This window comes from Saimiri boliviensis, chromosome 9 (assembly GCF_048565385.1).
Source record: "Saimiri boliviensis isolate mSaiBol1 chromosome 9, mSaiBol1.pri, whole genome shotgun sequence".
Lineage (NCBI taxonomy): Eukaryota > Metazoa > Chordata > Mammalia > Primates > Cebidae > Saimiri > Saimiri boliviensis.
The window spans coordinates 88,651,878-88,664,988 of record NC_133457.1 but is presented as its reverse complement, the minus strand read 5'-3'; the positions used below and the strand labels follow the sequence as shown (position 1 = coordinate 88,664,988).

Sequence of the window (13,111 nt, the reverse complement as noted above, 5' to 3'; positions counted from 1 at the left end):
GGGAAGAAAGAGGAATATCCTCTGAATAAACAATTGTAATTTAGTAATCAAATGAGTATGTTTAGCGGTGAAATAAAAACTGAGGGAAAGTGACAGTTTTTTCTATCTTGAAGCTATGGTCACACAGGATAGATTCTCTGGTTGGCATCCTAGTCCCATTTAGGGCTTCTCCGTCTGTCTCTGAAGATTTCACGGACCTTAATGACTTCAGCAGGGCATGTGGGCAGCAAGAGCAAAGTTTCCTTAATGCTCTGTATTTTGTGTCTTGTAGAAGGCTCAGTGACCCTATTGGTCATGGTGATTGGTTCAGAAATGTGACAAGCTGAGCCACTCAAAGGACCAACAAGGAGTTCTGGGCCAGACTCAAGAGGAAAAGTCTCTCTTTCTTCAGGGATTTTTAAACAGAGAAAATGAGCACGAACTGTCAACAAGTCTTATGAATAAGCCACACAGAAAGAAAAACCTAACATCACTTGGGCCATGCTTGAAGCTAGAACATCCCTGGGCTTTTCAGTTATGTGAGCTAATAAATTTTTATTTTTTTCCCTAAACTGGTTGATATTGGGTTTCTATTATTATTATTTTTTTAATCAGTGTGGCAGAGGAACTATTTAATCATTAAAGTCATTTCCAGTATGGGGCCTCCTTGCCTGCTGTCCCAGGAAGGGTGGGTGGGTAGGTCCACCAGGGCTTTGATTCGTGGCGTGGCTTAGTGGGCACCAAACAGATGCTTGAAGGACTCCGCTCCCAACCTAGGACAGCAGCAGAGCCAGGGCTTGGGTGGAGCTGTTTATTTCAGGGAGAGAGCAGGGGAGGGGGCTCACTCTTTCTTGGTAGCGGCTGTTCTCATGGCAGCCAGGGCATTGCTCAGCTCCTCCCGCTTCCTCTTGGTGCAGATGTGTGTCCCCACCCTTTTCTTGACAAATTTGAGGGCCCATTTGTCCTTGGAGACCTTCAGTAACTCCATGGCATGCCACTCGTACGGGGCAAAGCCACACACCTCCCGGATCATGTCCCGCACAAACTTGGTGTGTTTGGTCAGACACCCGCGGGGGCGGCTGTGCCTGGGCTTGCTCACATTCTTGGTTACCTTGTGGCCCCTGTTGAGGCCCACAGCCATGGGATAGCGAAGAGCCATGGCTGCTACTCTCCAATGGCGACCGTGGCGGAAGGGCCGACGTCGCAAGGAACTATTTTCTAATTATCAATCAAAGTCTCAAAGCCTCAAAAACTTCAAGAACTAAAAGGAAACATGAGTTTATTTAAACTCCTACATAAAATTCAACATTACAAAGTCTCGTGAACATCTTTATGCAGTCTCAAAAATAGTCTGGAATAAAGACATGCAAATCCAGGGCCACCTGGCCCTAGAAGCAGTGTGGAGCAGTGCAAGGATTTGAGGAGACTGCTTTTAAAGGACTTAGGAAAGTTACTGGCAGAGAGCAGACTCAATATATATTGAATTCCCCTTCTTCGCTTCTAGTTCTAGTTAAAGGAAAATATGACACTGATTAATGAAGAGCACACACTTAAAAAGAAAAAGCATTTACCAAAATGAAATATTTCCTAATTTAAGAGAAGGAGAAAAATAATTTTTGTTCAAATCTACCTAGGAAACATATTTTAAGAAATTTGGAGGCCAGGCGCAGTGGCTCAAGCCTGTAATCCCAGCACTTTGGGAGGCCGAGGCGGGTGGATCACAAGGTCGAGAGATCGAGACCATCCTGGTCAACATGGTGAAACCCCGTCTCTATTAAAAATACTAAAAATCAGCTGGGCATGGTGGCGCGTGCCTGTAATCCCAGCTACTCAGGAGGCTGAGGCAGGAGAATTGCCTGAATCCAGGAGGTGGAGGTTGCGGTGAGCCGAGATCGCGCCATTGCACTCCAGCCTGGGCAACAAGAGCGAAACTCCGTCTCAAAAAAAAAAGAAATTTGGTAGTGATGATTTGGCCTAGCAAATCAGAGAGAAAACCCACTATGTATATGAGCACAAAAGGGCACATCGAAGAATTCCAAAAACACTCTATGTCACCGGAGCGCATCGTACTTACCAGAATGCTCCGATAAATGTCTTGGAAACGGCACATAGAAACATTCTGATATTACCACCAAGACCTGGAGGGGAAAAAGTGATTTTACAGTGAAGAGATAGGACATTTATTACCAAAGGGACTCAAAATTAGGCCTTGCTTCTATAATCAGATATTCTTAGACTATTAATTAGCAGCTAGTCAAAAGTCTTCACAAGAGACAAGGATATAATTAAGAATTTCCTAGTTTTCAAATGTGATATAATACAGGAAAATACTAATTTAGAACAGTGGTCACAAAGTCAAAAGTCTACAGAGAACCACTATAAATAGATGAACCAAGCAGGTATAAGAAGATAGACACTATGAACCAAGTCTTTTAAAATACATATTCTGGACAACCAAACCACTCTGTATATAGGCTGCCCCTCACCAGTGGGTAACCCCTGACTGAGTGGTAGAACATTTCACAAATGTTACAACCAGCTGTGGGTGGGGAATGATTGAAGATGACTTGAAAGGAGGAGGCATTTAATGCCCTGGGCAGTCAGGAGAGAACAGCAGCACCACTTGGCTGCTCTAAACTAAACTAAGCTGGATCTCCATGGGGGATCTTGGATCCAGAGAAAGCCCTGAATGATAAACTGAGGAGACCCAGGAGGTGGGGCAGTGAGATGCAGGAAGGCTTGGTGGGTTGGGGAACAATAAACTCTAAGGCATTAAATCAATTTGAACAACAAAGAGAAAAAGCATTCCATCTGAAATGACTCAGGTTTGAAAACCTTACATTTTAAAGTGATAGTTATATGTTTGCTGGGTATTCCAGGACATAATTTTTTTTGACTTTTCTTTTTTTATTTATAATTGACACAAAGTAACTATATATACTGACGGGGTACAATGTGATGTTTGAATGCATGTATATATAGCATTATGATCAAATCAGGGTAACTGCCATATCGCTCATCTTAATTTATCCTATTCTTCTATTCTGGAAAGTGGTATACCCAACAATGTCATCTCAGGTTTAGTTTAGTCTATCTAACTTACTCATTTAATTTTGACTCAGTTGGTGAAGTTACCATATATATATATATATATATATATATATATATATACACACACACATATTTAGATCCTAGCTTCCCAACAGGCATGTCATCCCTTAAGGAGTCTGGGCCATTCAGAGTCAGCCTCAGGCAGCTTTGCCCCTCAGTACCATCCCTTTACACTGGCATGCTACATAAATATTCTCTATGTGGCTAAGATATGGAAACAATTGAGAAACAATTCTCCATCATCCTAAGAAGTTAACAAAAATGTCATTCTGGAATAGACGATTTAAAATGGGATAAGAATGCAGATGTTTCAAATTATATAACTCTCACAAAAAGAAGTTGAAAAGTACATAAGAAATTAAAGGTTACTAAAGGCAAACATTCTAGTTGTTGTGTGTTTACACTTTACAGTTAATAGAAAAGGCATTCTGTTTGTTTGTATGTATGTATTATTTTTATTTTTATTTATTTATTTTTTGGGAGACAGGGTCTAACTCTGTCACCCAAGTTGGAGTACAGTGGCAAGATCACAGTTCACTGCAGCCTTGAACTCCTGGGCTCAAATGATCCTCCCACCTCAGCCTCCCAAGTAGCTGGGACTACAGGCGTGTACCACTATGCCAAGTTAATTTCTGTATTTTTTCTAGAGACAGGGTTTTACCATATTACCCAGGCTGGTCTCAAACTCCTAGGCTTAAATGATCCATCTGCCTCAGCCTCCCAGAGTGCCAGGATTACAGGCCTGACCCACTGTGCACAACCTAAAACAGGCACTTTTGAACACAGATATGTGTTTATTTTTTTGAAACTTATTAACAATAAAGGTATGACTCTTCTTAAATTTATGATTCTTATGCTTTGAAATTGTTATTTTATTAAATAAAGTTATTTTCCCAACTTTTTACTAAGGAAGGATAGTCTATCTCACTTAATCAGTTGAACAGGCTAGAATCAACTCTCTCCTTTCTTCACGCCAAGGCTCCAATAACCCTTCTGCACTAATTATCTGAATCTAGGCTTTCAAAAGAATCTAAGGCATAGGCAGGCAGGCCCAACTCAATTTCATGAACTTAAAGTCAACCTCAAAGTAATATTCTAAACTTCTAAGCATTTTCACTAGACTTCCAGCAGGTTCACACACAACCTACATTCCCTATAACTCCATCATTGATTCTCCTGGGACCTCATACTGTTCCCCCTACAAGAACCTCACACTATGCAGCCCCAAAATACACTGCTAGAAAAATCTAGCAACTAGACAACAGATGGGAGAAGCACACTGACATTCCATTTATAACCAGTGTCGATTCTCTTTAGACCCGGGCAATGGGGACATGCTAATTAGCAAAAAGATTAATGCAACAGAACAGAACATACCCAGGACCTAATGAAGGACACATACAGGTATCTAAGTAAGTCTCATTCCCACCCCTCAAGTTAACATCCGGAGCCAAGTCTTAAAGATAAGCCATGATTTGAATTAGTTATGTTCATGGAAAAGTCAAATTGAGCCTCCTTGGCTCCTTGGGGGTGGTTATGACTTATTATCTCAACTGTTAACATTTTAAGCTTATTTTTAAAAAGAACTTGCTAAACAGACAAAATTCACTATAAAATATTAGGATAGACTTTAAGATAACCTTACCTTAGAGTCTGTTCTCTTATATAAATTTTTAGTAATCATCAATTATTCCCATTATAGTGTATAGGAACTATGTGATTAGTATACATTATAAAGGTTTTTTAAAATTTTTTGGCTTAATTAGGGTTTAAAATGAAATCGAACTAATCAAGATTAGGTTAGTTAAGAGAAAGAAAAAAGTAACAAAGAATACAACATGCTAAACATTTATAGTTGCCTATACAGTTAGATAAATAAATTTACTATTCAACTCTTGCCTGAAACACTGGGGAGAAAATGCACAGATATATACTGGGTACTGATTTTCATGCCCCAAAAATAATCGTGTTGTTTTAACTACATTATCTTACAAACTATATCTCAGGAAAACCAGAGTGTATGCATGAATAAGCAGCTGGTCAGCATTAGTTCAACTGGAGGATAAAAACAAAACAAAAAATCTTGCATCTACCCAAGGAACAAATTCAAAACACTGGCCTTATCACTACAGTGTTCTAATTAAGTGAGCCATATGTGAAATCACAGCTGACTCAGTTGTCTTAGAAACTATCAATTCAGGTAGGGTCTCTCTTTTATTTGTATCACTGTCTATACTCTAGGCAGTGACTCCAAAATATTTAAGGGATAGGATTGGGGATAAGAATTTAATAATTTTTCAATTGTATCTCACATTACCATTGAAAGCAGTCTCAAACAAGCAAATGCCATTTAACTACTCAGATTACACAAAACACCATTATGTTACGTGCTTTTTCTTTCTCGGCTGCCTTTTAGTTGTACATGAAATTCATTTTGCCTTAAAGACAGAAAAAAGTTTGGTATTATCTCTTACCAGACCCATGAAAAGGCCAAAAACCAAGGTGGCTATGACGAAAAAGACGTAAGAACACCAAGCAGGAATTCCAAGGGTCACTGTGAAATAGTTGTGAAGATGCTGTAATTTGAAGGAAAAAAAGTAAAGTATTTATTTTTTCGAGAACCAAAAATATTTGAATCTCCTTCTCTAGCTGTTGTTTCTACATCCATAGATTCCCACAAAGGTTTATCTATCTAAATGATTCTTAGAGAACACATCAATTTTATAATACTGGGAAACTGAGAGTAATAAGTTCATTACTAAAAAAGTTACACTTGTTTAGAGTTCATAATCTGGATAGAATTCTGGTAGGAGCGTTTTGACAGTCCTTTCTTCTATCACGATGGATGCTTTTGGTCCTCCTCCCCTAATAATTATATGTATCTCAATGTTTACTTATAATAGGGCATTCATTAAAAAAATGAAACTTTTTCAGCCTTTATTGACTTTTCAGTAAAACTAAATTACTACTTACAGAACATCAACCATTTAAAATGTCTCCATACCTCCTTTTTCTAATCAGACTCTCATTGCTCTATATCTATTCATCCTTTCAAAGTTTAGTAAATTACCAGAAAACATATAATGTAACAGTAGACAGAAGAAACAGTTTTTTTCTGGTTAATGTATTATGAGCAAATTAGATTTCAGCAATCTTGGAATAGAGTGTACATCCCTTCATGCTCACTGTTCCCTAAGACTCTATTTGATGAAAAATACTTTAAAAAGTAGTGAAGGGACATAATCATTGCTAGAAATTACTTACATGCTAAATCATACAGAAATTAACAGATATGAACTTGCTATTTTAAAGTCAAAGCCTACTTAGATGTAGACTTGCAGAAGCCATGCTTCCTTACAATGATTTAGTCATTTGTTTAAGATGCTGACAGCTTCAAAAATGGCCATTAACTAAAATTCAAGCAATTACTGGACACACGATGAAATGGCTCCAAATACCACCAGCAAGCAGAGGTAATGACAATGACTTGCCTAGAACTAGTAAGGTTGATGAAAATGAGTCCAAGTTTCTATTTTAACTTCATATTTCTCAAATTTGAAATCACTCCCATTGGTTTCTTAGTTTATGTTAATGCAATCAAATAACATTTTATTCTGGCTTAATTTGGAATGATAAAGAAAAATGCTTGTTATCAAGCATAACCTGAAATATCTCTCTACAATTTCTTATTCAGCAAAATAGGTAGAGCTAAAGACTCAGCAAGTATTTTAAACACTGACACGTGGAATCAAAGTGTTCAATCAGTGTTTGTTGTATAAGGAAAAGATGCATCAAATACCTGAACTATTCATAGGAAATGCAAACACACTCTTGATTTGTAAAGCTGGCATCTGTCTTCTGTTGATGTCACTGGCTATCAGTGTGTGTTTAGCCAGGACAACTGTTTATTAAGAGTAACTTAGTATTTTACAACTCAACAAGCAAAGGGCGTATTTGAGATATCAAAATATCGTTTCATTCAAACTCTTTTCAATGGAAGTTTTAAAATTTATTGTACAGTTTACTACTTTAGAAAATACTATGTATTCAACTTATGCTTTTCTCAGGGACTCAGTACCATCATCAGAATTAAACTCTGATATATACCAATGAATGAGAAAATGGTAAAAGTCAATCTGCCTTTGTGCCAACCCAGGAATGTATTCTAGAACTTGATTTATAAGTAGCTGCTGATTTATCTTACTTGTAAGATTAGGACAAATAATGTGCAGTTTTAAGTCCTTCTGTACAGTATCTTATGCCCTATCTGCAAAATAAATGATAAATGCAACTCTCAAGAAACTTTCTAAATTATTTTTTAATTTCTTTAAATCATTTGCTTTTCAAGTATTGCATTCTGACTCAAACACTTAGTACTTTCAAGAAATCCCCTTATTTTAATAAGCTGCACTTTAATTTTCTTGTATCAACTTCCTCTTTAAAGGGATTTGAGTTTCTTGGAGAAACTCTGCCATCTTCTGGTCTTTTATGTCATTATTACTAAAGATTCACTAATCACATCGTACCTTCACAACTACAGATATAAATCTTTATCTGTTTACTTTGTCTGAGTCTACAATAGCTTTAAAGCCCCTTATGAGTGTTAGGTACCATGTCCTTGAAGTTTTGCTTTATATATGTTTCCAAAGCAATAGCTTATTAAATCAAATCCAATTCAGTTTTATATTATTGTGTTTCTGTTTCTTTAATTACCAGGCAAAGTGACAGTTTTCACTTAATGGAAAATACTGATCCTTGTTCAATATTATATGTGCTTACCTCAAGGAAATATCCCTTGTTGTTCATTGAAAATGCACAAAAATGTAACCTGATGGGCATGATACCTTATACAATTGTACTACATGAATAAGAAAGCATCTTACTCTGTTCACTGAAAATACACTAAAATTCTGATGGGCATGATGCCTTATATTATCACAGTGCATGATTAATTTAGAGCTAACTTTTGGCTACATACGTATTTGAGTGAGAAGACAAAACAAAACATCATTACAACAGAATAAATGAGAAGAGCATTCTAATCAGTGGTCCAATGGACTTAAGGAAGACAGGCAGGTCAAGGCCCCCATGCATCTGAGGTAGAGGCTTTCCTCCTCAGAAAGGTAAAGCACTCCCTCTGCAAGTCTAAACTACTGCAGGTTGAATTAAATCCTGCTTGGTCATCCAGCCCAGTGTTAAGAGTCTCATTCAAACCTGGAGTGGCCCTGAAGGACAGAAAGTCTTTGGATTTAGAGTTCACCTGTGTCATTGGATATACTCTGAGGAGATCTGGAACAAGTCCTTTATCTCTTTCAGACACAGATCAGAATCCCCAAAATACCTTCCCTGGAAGCAGACAGCTAGGAAAGACTCTTCAGTGATGGCCAAGGGTTCACTTCTTTCATGCTTTAGCTTGCAGCACTTGTAACAAAACATAGCCTGAAGCCTCTCGTAGGATCTTTGAGAGGTACCTTAGACATGTGCACCACTATCTCACTGTAACATTCTACAAAACATTCTAAACATTTATATATATATGAACATTGAGAAGAGGCATGCTATGTAAATCACAGAAGAATGTTTTCAAGTTTTAAAATATATTTGTTATTCTCTAGTCTAAATGTTCATGGCTTTTAATTCTAATAATCAGATACTTTAAATAAAGCCTTAAATCTTCTGTCATGTTGTTCTAATAAAAAGGGAAGGTAGCATCCATCACACAGATTGTCCTCCCAAGGATGTAGCACATCTTATTTTAGCTAAAATTTGCCATATGCCTACATCCTCTCAAAACAACAGTAACATTTAGGAGAGGGAAGTTACATCCTGTATTACCTCTGTGAACAGCAGAGATTCACCAAATCCCATAAAATAATGCTTTAAATACATTTAAATGCTAAACCTAGTTAGCAGAAGCATACATAGGTTGAGAATCCCTTATCCCAAATGCTTGGGACTGGACCTGCTTCAGATTTCTGGTTTTACTAGATTTTTGCATTACACTTACCAGTTGAGCATCACATATCCAAAAACCTGAAATTCAAAATGCTCCAGTGAGCATTTCCTTTAAGTGTCATGTTGGTGCTCAGTTTCAGATTCTGAAGTGTTTTGGATTTTGAATTTTTGGATTTGGGGCTGCTCAACCTGTATGTTGAGTGACTACCGCAGAACCCTATTTTAAGCCTGCTATCAGCATTGGCTAAAAATTTAACAAAAGTATTCCATGTTGCCTATAAAGTGAAGGGAAAAGTAAAATAATAAAGACAATGATGATTAATAAATATAATTAACAAAAAGCAATAATCAAGCACATAAATAGGTACCAGATTCTGCACTAAGCACTCAAAGGGTTCTAGGAACAAGCCCATGGCAGGAAAAAAAAAAAAAAGATTCGGGGACCTACAAACAAGGTGGGAAGCAATGATGTGCCTCTCTGCAGCACTGTAGCCAACTGTGAAAAGAGGGAAGACAAGACTGAACGGTCTCTCTCCACACGTGTGCCACAGACAAAAAACCCAAGGACTTCTAATCCCATTTGATTTGGCAGTGATGCTTCTTGAAGTACAATCTTCTGCACATTGCTTTCATGATATCCACCTCACTTTGTGCCATCCATTAGAGTATTAACATTTCTACTTAGTCACTTTAAGTTGTATATAGATTTAAAGAAATTTTATATTGCTACTATAATATAAAATCAAAATCAATTTTGTCCTTTGAAGATGTCAACTTTCTGAGAAACTCCTCTAACTGTCCCATCTCCCAGGCCTGAGTGACTCCATCTTTAAGTGAGATGGGGAAAATGTTGAGACTAGCCATGAGGATAGATATTATAGCTAATGTGGTAATTACTTCTGTGAGTTTATACAAAAATTAAAATATGCAGGTGAATGCTATGAATGACTGAATTGAAAAGACAATTTAAATTTAGTGATGGAAAGAACACTGGAGATCATCTCCCCGTGTCCACATTGTGGTACAAATGACATATGGAGGATCTCTGGGATTCAGGGTAATAGCAGGAAGCTCACAGGAATTGCCTTATAAGACTATTCCAGGGATTTTCTCACCTCAAGGGTTTACTCAAGCAAGAACACAGGGAAGGTTGGTATAAAATTAAGAAGGTCAAATGCAAACCAAAACACCTCCCGAGTTGATAGGAATTTGGCCGTGTAAGTGCCTCATCACCAGGGGAACCCAGAATCTTGAGCACCAGCTTTTATCTCCAGAATGTCAGACTGAGCAAGTTGGCTTTACTTCGAAGGCAGAAAGAAGCTCAAGCCTCTTAAGGAATCGAGTTCAGTAGGCTCTGATTTTCTAGATAGATCTCTGATCTTCTAGATATTTTCTAGATAATCACTAGTTCAATAGGCTCTGATCTTCTAGATATATTCTGTTTTTATTTTCTCATTACAGAAAAAATAGAAGTTATAGAAAAAAGGTTTTTAAAAATTGTTCATAATTCTAATATCAGAGAAAACTGTTGATTTCTCTCTAGGCATTTTCCTACATACATACAAAAACTCCAATAAACATCACATTATACTGTTTTATCTTCCCATATAAATACTTAAATCTAACCAGCTACCCATCCAGGGAAGTCTGTTGCTGAGGAAGGACTGATTACTATCTGTACATGTATCCAGATATTTCAATAGGATAAAGAGACTACGGATAGGCATAAACAATCTTGTCTCACTGGCATTAGCCATTCTATCTTTCCTTCTTCCATCTTTTTAATCTTTCTCCGAGACTTTACACTTTTTTGGTTCCACCTCCCATCCCCATCTCTGTCTCACTATATACAGTGTTTCTTCTCTTCATTATTAATATATTTGCACTGCAGTTTCATATGATCTAGAGGTGAGTTAAAAAACAATTAAGTTTGCCACAATTATACATTCAACATTGATTTGAGGAACTCCAGCTAAAGAAAGAGTCAGCTGAATGAGCTAACTGAGCAGGCAGGGCAGTCAGCTGGGAGGACTGACTGAGTAAGTGGCTCTCTAAGGACAGCAAGGCAAGACCATAACTGGAGGTGGAAGTGGGAACCAGAGACCTGATGGGTAGCCTAAAGGACTGGGTCTCTTTAGGTCAGAGATTGTATGCCTCGTAAATAAGAGGACAAGAGCCAAATCCTAGAAATACAAGTGGCAAGAGGCCTACCTAGAGATTTAATGAAAGGATGGGGACTTATTTCTATTACCAAAGTTAGCAAGAGGCTTGGGGAGGCTACATGCGGATATGGAGGATACTATCAGATTTCACAAATTATTAAGGTAATGTATACACACACACAAGGAGATCAAAATAATCTAATACTATACCATTTGTGCTCTTTTATGTACAACTCTCTTCCATTCCCCTACACACACACACACACACACACACACACACACTCTCTCTCTCTCTCTCTCTCTCTCTCTCTCTCTCGCTCTCTCTCTCCAATCAGGATAAATGTTTTTGTGAGCCCAAAAAATATAAATGGATTAAATTAATCAGTTAAAAGAATTATGTATTGCTATCTACTTTTTATAAGATTTACTTAAAACATAATAAAAAGGTTGAAAATGGAAAAATTATTCCATGCAAATGTTTATAAAAAAAGATAAAACATGGTATTAATAATTGTATATTTTACATTCTACATTTTACAATTACAAAATGTAATTATTTGTGTGCCAAATTTTAATTTATTTTATAAAATTATCATTTTTGGTTCCTTTCGGAAATATATCTGGAAAGAAATTATAAATATACATTTATATAACATATGTATTCTACTTCTCAACCATTAAGAAGAACATATTCATGAGTTATTCAGACATGGATCAAATTCTATTCTCCAAATGGCTCTTTTTCTTCAGTTTAATGCATCCACACGGAGTACATCTGTGTTGCCCATAGTTGGGCACTGTGTGTACAAAGATAAAACACCCACTCCTGGCCTTGACACACTGTAAGTGTTACACATTGTAATCATCTGCATGACATAATGAAAAATTGTATCTCCTTATTTAAACTCTTGTTTAACTAAGCTTCAAGTGACAAGCTACATGAGGTCAGAGTATGTAACTTCCCTGCTACTGTCTTTAAAAGTAGAACTTCTCTTTTACAATCAATGAAGGCCATAATCAGCTTCCATCTAAGCTCTTCTTAACCTGCAGAACAAATTCTATTGTTCTATACTTACCATAGATTTGGTGCTAAAATTTCAGTCAGTGCTGCCTGACAACCATCTATTACAATTCTTCTGTTGAATTACATAGTATAATGCTACACAGCTCAGTCAGCTAGCAGGCTACATGATTTTGTCAATCTTTAATATCAACATACTGCAAAAGGCAGAATCTCTCTTCCCAGTTTGCAGTTCATAATTCTCAGCCCTTAATTTAAGGTCTCACCAATGTTAAGAAAGCAGTAAAAGGAAACCACATGAAACTAAAACTATCTGGAGAGCAGAAAATATTAGTTACTGTTTATTGTAATAAACAAATGCCAAAAAAGTTAAAATTTAACCTGAAAGACTGAAACCAAGTCTTTGATTAGCCTCTGTTGTAAAAAAAAAAAATCACCAACCAAAAAAACCCCATAGTAGGTATTCTATTTCACAAGGCAGAATATAAATGTTACTGAGAAAGTGGAATACAAAAGGTTTTTCTCAAATGTCTTTCAACATATATGAATGTGTATGAGACACAGAAAAAGAGTCTTCACAAACTCTTTGAATATTACCTTCCAAACATGGCACCATAACCTACAATCATAGCATAGAAAAGACATATATAGAGAGACTCGCTTCTAAGAATTTTTGAAATATTTTGAGCTATATTTAATTCTAGAGCAATTTTGTTAAATCTGGTTGGATTTAGTCCTCCCCTACAGAGAAGGAGAATAAAAGGTTACGGGACATATTCAAGATTATATAATAGTTCAACAATTCAAACTGAAATACAGTTCTAACCCACTGAAATGACTCAGAAAAATTATACAATCAAATATAGCAGGGGTCTACTACTTA

General features: G+C 36.8%; 2 protein-coding genes across 2 annotated transcripts in view; both read right to left on the bottom strand.

Moving 5' to 3' along the window:
• Positions 1–13,111, bottom strand: part of TMX4 (thioredoxin related transmembrane protein 4) — a 56,540-nt gene that overhangs the window by 17,327 nt on the left and 26,102 nt on the right. Inside the window, exons 6-7 of the mRNA XM_003933213.4 lie at positions 5,565–5,666; positions 2,054–2,117 (exon numbers count right to left, since the gene is read on the bottom strand). Of these exons, the coding sequence (XP_003933262.1) occupies positions 2,054–2,117; positions 5,565–5,666 (166 nt within the window). The remainder of the gene's footprint in view (positions 1–2,053; positions 2,118–5,564; positions 5,667–13,111) is intronic.
• LOC101048235 (large ribosomal subunit protein eL36-like) lies at positions 4–2,046 on the bottom strand. Its single transcript, XM_074406260.1, has one exon. It carries the CDS (start codon positions 1,136–1,138, stop codon positions 821–823), a length of 318 nt encoding a protein of 105 aa, XP_074262361.1. The 5' UTR covers positions 1,139–2,046; the 3' UTR covers positions 4–820.